This window comes from Brassica oleracea, chromosome C4, assembly GCF_000695525.1.
Source record: "Brassica oleracea var. oleracea cultivar TO1000 chromosome C4, BOL, whole genome shotgun sequence".
Taxonomy (NCBI): Eukaryota; Viridiplantae; Streptophyta; class Magnoliopsida; order Brassicales; family Brassicaceae; genus Brassica; species Brassica oleracea.
Genome location: NC_027751.1, coordinates 13,159,837 through 13,167,254, shown reverse-complemented (window position 1 = coordinate 13,167,254; position 7,418 = coordinate 13,159,837). Strand labels below are relative to the sequence as shown.

Here is a 7,418-nt window from a genome sequence, read left to right as displayed (position 1 = left end):
AGATATATCCCCAGTATCAGCTAACTCTTCATCAAAACACTCAGTAGCTCTGTACAACCCAAAGATCTCATCCTTCCAGTCGCTTACTCTGCTTTCACCTTCAACCTCTGAGTTCAACTCTCCATGTAGATACCAATCTGACCGCATCTTATAACCCTCTTCCATTCCCCTGGTAACAAGATGATCAAGTACCACACTGCCTGAGTGACGATCAATGTTACGGAGTCAATGAACGGACATACAATCATATCAATCCCTCCCATAGCTGAAGCCACATCCCGTACAAACTTTGCAGCCCCTCTCTCATAACCAGGATCAACTCTTCGAAGCACAATCAAAAGGGAAAAACCAAAAAAAGTTAAGTCTCTAAACACCTGCTTAGATGTACCCATGCTTTGTCCATCATTGTGTGTTCGACCCCTAAATTGAAAGCTTTAGTAACATAAAGAACTTGTTGTTCATAGACAAGATCAATTTACAGTCAATCGCTATTTCAATCCTAGACAAAATCAAAGAGTATAAGACACATAGAAGAATGTAAATCAACATACCAAACAAATAAGCAATCAACATTTCAACATAGCATTGGAAATTCAGAGTTTCAAAATCGAAAGGGATAACACTACAATTCTAGGGTTATTTTGTTCAGAATCGAACTCGAAATCAAAGGAGCATAGAAATCAAAACAAGAAAACAACTCTTCGATTTGAGCTCAACATCGAAAGAGATGTCGAGATATGGACCTCCGATACCTTCTAGGTGTTTAATCGAAGAGCTGTGGCGGATTAGAGAAGCGACGGAGATGGCTTTTGGAGATGTAGATCGGTTTCGAGATGGAGAATGGAGTGGCTTTCTCTTAGGGTTCCATAGAGAAAGAGGGAAAAATGAGAGAGATGAGAGGGAAACCCGAGCAGAGAGAGGGAAAAGTGATTAGATTAGGGATTTTTACTAAGTGTTTGGCGGAAAAGCTAATTTTGGTCTCCCGCTTAGTTTAACTCTATCATAGCATTTAGAAAATGTTGTTTTATATTAAAAAAAAATTAGAGTCATCAACCACAGCAGTTCGGTGAAACTTGCTATAACAATGTGCTATCAATAGCAACTTTTTTGTAGTGAAACCAATTGAAGTAAATGTTAAAAGAAGAAGGATTGAAGTTGTTATTATGTTGGCGCCGATGACATACATAAGACAAAATTGATCTGTATGTGTATATACGCTACCAAAAACATGTTCGACCTTTTTGAAAAATAATCGACCAACTTTCCGCAGTCACGTTTTGTAAATTCATGAGAAAATAGTCAGAAAATTCTTGGCTAAAAGGTGGTAGAAATTTTCCAAAAATGTCTAGAACATATCTTTGTTTATATATATCTAAAACATAACTTTATTTATACCAAAAAAATCATGAGAAAAATAATCAAAAATATTGGTTGAAGATGGTGAAATTTTTCCAGACATTCTAAAACATAGCTATACCATATGTTATGTTACAAAAAAGTGATCACAAGAATAATGACAGAAATTTCCTTTGAAAATTATTGGTTGATAATTAGATATGTTTTGGAATTTAATCATATAAAATGTGCTAGTGTGTTTTTTGTAAGCAAATGATACATCTCGCAGACTCTTCTTCCAAATTCCAAATAAAGAACTTGAAAACCAAAATTCTGCAGCAAGTAAAGTATATAGTACACCCCATCCGACGAAGATATGATATTTACGAAGGCCTATTAGAATAGGATTGGGCTTTAAAATATTACATCAGATATTGCTAGCTTTCATATATTTTTAGACTCCATTACTTTTTGGGGCCTTCCCTTGTCTGTACTGTATATGTAATATTGACATTCAAGAAAAGACCAATCGTTGCCACGTTGTCAAAACTGGCCCACACAAAAAGATCTGTTTGTCTTATCGAAAGAAGCAAAGTCGCCTTTGTAATGACTTCAAAATGCTCATGTCCAATGACTTAACGTAAGCTCTGATCTCACACGGTCGCATATATAAAACTATCTTCACCTCCTCGGTGACAGCGACCACAATCTTTTTTTTTTTTTAACACCCAGCGACCACAATCTCTGAGTTCTCACCCTATGGATCCAACTGAACCTCAGCAAGTCAGAGGATTGCGACACGTGGTAGCTATGCCTTGGCCCGGAAGAGGCCACATCAACCCCATGATGAACCTCTGCAAACGCCTCGTCCTCCGAGACCCTACACTCATCGTCACATTCGTCATCACTGAAGAATGGCTCGGGTTCATCGGATCAGATCCGAAACCCGACCGGATCCATTTCGCTACTCTCCCAAATCTCATCCCTTCCGAGCTCGTCCGTGCCGACAACTTCAACGACTTCGTCGACGCCGTCCACAACATATTAGAGGAGCCGTTCGAGCGGCTTCTTGACCGCCTCAAGTCTCCTCCTCCGACGGTGATAATCTCCGACACATACGTCGTATGGGCAGTGCGTGTCGGGGAACGAAGGAATATTCCGGTGGTTTCTTTCTGGACTATGTCGGCCACGATTCTCTCCCTCATCCTTCACTCCGATCTTCTCATAAGTCACAACCATGCTCTGTTCGAACCATCAGGTAGCAAAGACCTCCCTTTCATAGTCTTGATTAGAGATGGACTTTTGGATACTCATTTGGTCATTTGGGTTCGGTTTGTTTGGGTTTAGGGTTTTTTGATTAAAGATTTCACTCCCAATTGGATATTTATAAATTTTAGTTGGTATCTTTGCGGATTCGGTTCGGATTCGGATAACATGTTAAAATTATTTTTAAAATTTGTTGATTCATATATACTTTAAATTGCTTGATAGGGTGGAAACTCAAAAACATTGATGTTGTAACTGTTATTGAATATAGAAGCAAAAGAAGAGGAGATTGTAGGTTACATACCCGGTCTATCTCCGACCAAACTCCGAGATCTTCCGCCACTGTTCAACAGTAACATCCTCCAAGTCTTCAAGAAAAGCAAGTTATGTTTCGATGAGCTTCCCAGAGCTAAGTGCCTTCTCTTCACTACGGCCTATGAGCTCGAGCCTAAAGCCATTGACGTTTTCACCTCCATGTTCGACATCCCGGTTTACGCTACTGGTCCTTTGATACCATTCCAAGAACTCTCCGTTGAAAACAAACGTAGCAAACCTGATTACATCAGGTGGCTTGATGGGCAAGCGAAAAGTTCTGTGCTCTACATATCTCAAGGGAGTTTCCTTTCAGTCTCGGAGGCTCAGATGGAGGAGATAGTGGGAGGAGTGAGAGAGAGTGGAGTTCCGTTTCTCTGGGTGGCTCGTGGGGGAGAGTCGAAGATGAAGGAGGCTCTTGAAGGTAGCTCGGGGTTTGTGGTGAGCTGGTGTGATCAGCTGCATGTGCTGTGCCATGCAGCTCTGGGTGGGTTTTGGACGCATTGCGGGTTTAACTCGACTTTGGAAGGGATTGATAAGCTCAGGGGTTAAGCTTACCTGTGTAGAACAGAAATGGGAGAAGATAGAGGAAGAGCAAGGGGAGAAGAGAATTGAGAGAGGAAGAAATTAGGGTTTAAACCCAGTTTTGATTATGATCGTAATTCGATACCTTTCTCTGATATATGTTTTTGAGTACATATAGTAGTGTAAAAGGCTTAGACAGTAAATAAAAAAATAGAGTAAACGAAGCCCAATTGTTGGCCCATCTTCATCAGTCCGGTTCGTATCAATATTCCCCTCCTGAAGATCCAACTTGTCCTCAAGTTGTATGAACTGTTGTTGCCTTCTTGTATCTTCAACTTGTGATTGCTTCTGGTCAGCTTCATGATGATAGCAATCTCCAACTTTCGACCCTTTCTGAAAACAGCTTCCTCCATAACTATGTCTTCTGGATGTCTTTGTACCTTCTTCATGTTCATTCCATTGCCATTAAAATTAGACACCGAGACGAGACCAATGTTCTGGCTGAGACCACGTTTCCTTGACACAGAAACCATTGTACCTAGCCCACCCTTGTCGTGATCCATTTCTGGTGGCCTTGGTGATTGGAACCAATCATAGACAAAGAACTCCACCTTCCCTCTTGGATCAGAATTGATAAACAAGTAACGTCCATCTGTGTCATTTTCAGGTGTATCTTCGTTCAGAACCACTGCTGTCATAGTGTGATCAAGGAGCCACCTCGTCTGCTTGTTGTGCTTCCCATAATCTGATAATGACTCAGAGTAAGCTCTCATATCATAAGTAGAGAGTACGATGTGCCCTTCATTCCGCATCGTTCCAATTCTAGCACCATTGTCTCTCTTGTCTTGCTCCACCCACTGAACCATTCTAAGCCTCTTTTCAAGCTTTACTACTAGAGCATCGCATTTGCCATGGTTAGAATCCGCACCTTCCGCTTTCATGTGATGGACCTTTCTCTTAAACAACTCCAACTCTGAGTTAGCATAACACTTTTTCATACTCTGTTCCATCTCAAGCAAGCAACATTTTATATTGAAAACGAATTCCTAAATTTTCTCAACGCTAACCCCACCAGGATCCCATTCATAACCAATCATAGGTTCAGATCCTTCATCTCTCTGCAGACGTAAATACAACGGCTTCACATCAGCATCAGAGATCACCTTCCTCATTTGCATCCATAAACCTGCAGCTCTTCGTGAGTTTTCTTTACTTAAACCTTCAAAGCGATCATTCATTAATGCACACCACATAACCTTCTCTACTAGTAGTCTACCAAGATGGTGATACTTCTCAAACCAATTTCCTGGAATCAGGCTAACGAGGCCTCCTGGTTCCCACACACGACTGTTGTAGTTAACCTGACACCACTTAGAGTAATGATCACACCCCATTGGTAGAACCAAGTCTCTTTCTGTGTCAGTCGGTGAATTCGCCCCCATTAACTCATCTGAAAGTCCGTCTGGCTCGAGTTCATTTCCCTTATGACTTCCACTTTTAAACCAAACTCTATGACCCCAACCTCGAACAGCTACTTTTCTTAGTCTCAGAGTTTGTTGGTTGCTCAAGCTTGGAGTCTCTTGTGAGATCATAGAATGTCTCCCTTGTGAAGAATCTCTTTTGCCTTTATGACATCCCAGATTTGATCCCTGAAGTTCACTCTTCTTGATGTCCTTGCCGATACCCATGGGATTACAATTTAGGCGTCTATAACTAGCATCTTTCTCATACAAATCATCAAGCTTCCACTCCTTAGCAGAATTGATGAATTGCTTCTGGTCTGTCAAGTTTATCTCAAACTCCCTTGTATCTTCCATCTTATCATCAGGACCCCAAGGATATAAACCAATCCCAAATTCTCCACTGTCCTTCGATGTAAGGCGCTCTTGTCCCTCAGCTCGTTGTTCTCGTTTCTTACACCTAAGAATATTCTTGCACCTTTCAGATGACTCATAGATTCAGCCCTGGTGGAAGAAACTATGTCTTTTCTCCATAACCTTCGTTTCCTCACCTTATAGTTCCACTCCTGAACCTGAGATCTTCGAACTTCTACCGTCTCAGGAAGCATCACGCCCACATCATAAATAAGGGATCTGGCCTTATAGCCTGCTTCAGTCCCAGCTTCCGAGAGACATTTGAACCCCGTTTCCACGGCTCCAAGCGGCTTAACTCGCTTCCTCACCTTATAATAGTACCATCTGACAATAAGCTTTCTTGTATACTTTCTTCCTTTGTGAAGCAATTCTGATTTCTCCAGCTTGAAAAGTTCCCTATCTTTTGTAACCTTCTCATATGTTACTATACAGCTTCTCTGAAGTCTAACTTTGAACCGAACCTTATGAAACCCTCGTTTCTCTCGTTGCCTCATCTGTTGTTGGACCTGAGAATGATTGCCACGGCTCTTATACTTGTTTATTTCCTCCGATTCAGACTCCAGTGTTGCTTCATCCTGCAAAGACTTCATCACAGCCTCAGGATCATCATGTTCTAGCGCTTTAACCTCCTCAGCGAAGATACTATGATCCCCTATCAACGTATTAACGTGACAATCTATATCCATAGGAATATGAGAGGCAAAGGGATGCGTCTCTCGCTTCACTCCTGTATCAACGATCTGTCTCCTTCCCATGTGGATTTGCAAATCATTTTTAGTATCTCTACACCCCGAAGATTCACAGAACATTCCTAAACTCTTACAAGCTTCTGCGAGTTTAATCCGTGTGGCTCTCTTCTCACAATCATTATGCTTCTTCATCTTCACAGTCTTCACTCTCATACAACTCCTCTGAGATGTCGCAAGCTTTGTAAGATCTAACGAACCAGGCAAATCAAGACTTCTTCTGGGTGACTTACTTTTCAGTGTCTTAAGTCGAGATCTGTGGTAGATTAGCTTGATCGGAATCCTTCTGAACCGGATACCTCCGTTGGGTTTTATATCTTCAAACCTTTTAGGGATAAAACCTTCGGTCAGCTTGTTCAGCGGAAGCTCCTCACGCAGTTTCTGACTGTCCAGTCGAAGCTCCTCACGCAGTTTTCGATCCACATCCATTTGTTTGTATGATTGTAGTAGCTTCTCGAGCTTATCACTTAAAACCATTTTTTTTTTAAACCTCAAGGTCGAGAGGAACTTGAGCTCTGATACCAATGATAAGCTCAGGGGTTGGGTTTAACTGTGTAGAACAGAAATGGGAGAAGATAGAGGAAGAGCAAGGGGAGAAGAGAATTGAGAGAGGAAGAAATTAGGGTTTAAACCCAGTTTTGATTATGATCGTAATTCGATACCTTTCTCTGATATATGTTTTTGAGTACATATAGTAGTGTAAAAGGCTTAGACAGTAAATAAAAAAATAAAGTAAATGAAGCCCAATTGTTGGCCCATCTTCATCAGTCCGGTTCGTATCAGGGATGTATTCAGGTGTGCCAATGCTGGCGTTTCCGTTGCATTGGGATCAGATTCTGAATGGGAAGATGATTGTTGAGGAGTGGAGATAAACATATCTGTCTCAAAACTTTGACTACTTCAGAAAAAAAACTGATTACTTCAACAAATCGATTACTACATATGACAGACTAAAATAGATAAATCTATCGACAATCTTAAATCGTCCACACAAATCTACCAGCTTAAATACATCTGTCGTAACAGAAAAGTTTGCCACCAAATACATGGCAGATTTAAAATTTACAACAGTTTAATTTAACAGATTTATATTCCGATAGATTTATTTTTCGTTAAATAAATCTGCCGTCGAATTTTTTTTGATAATTTTAAAAGACATTTTTGTAATATTACTTTTTGGTTATAACTATAGTCAAGGGTATTTTCGACCATAAAATATTGTTGGTAATTTTAAACTTTTAAGAATTATTCTAGCAATTTCTAAACTAATTTGAGTCATTCTAGTAAATTTTCCTAATATTTCAGTTATTGATATTTTGGATTTATAGCCAATCTCCTCAACTTTTTTTGTTAATGGTGT

At 40.3% G+C, this 7,418-nt stretch overlaps 1 protein-coding gene across 1 annotated transcript; it reads left to right on the top strand.

The window, feature by feature from the left end:
- The first annotated feature begins 1,944 nt into the window (after positions 1 to 1,944).
- On the top strand, positions 1,945 to 6,818 carry LOC106342354 (UDP-glycosyltransferase 87A2-like). The gene is made up of 2 exons (XM_013781263.1): positions 1,945 to 2,593; positions 2,873 to 6,818. The coding sequence occupies exons 1-2, from the start codon at positions 2,095 to 2,097 to the stop codon at positions 3,463 to 3,465; spliced, it is 1,092 nt and encodes a 363-aa protein (XP_013636717.1). The 5' UTR covers positions 1,945 to 2,094; the 3' UTR covers positions 3,466 to 6,818.
- Positions 6,819 to 7,418: the final 600 nt, after the last annotated feature.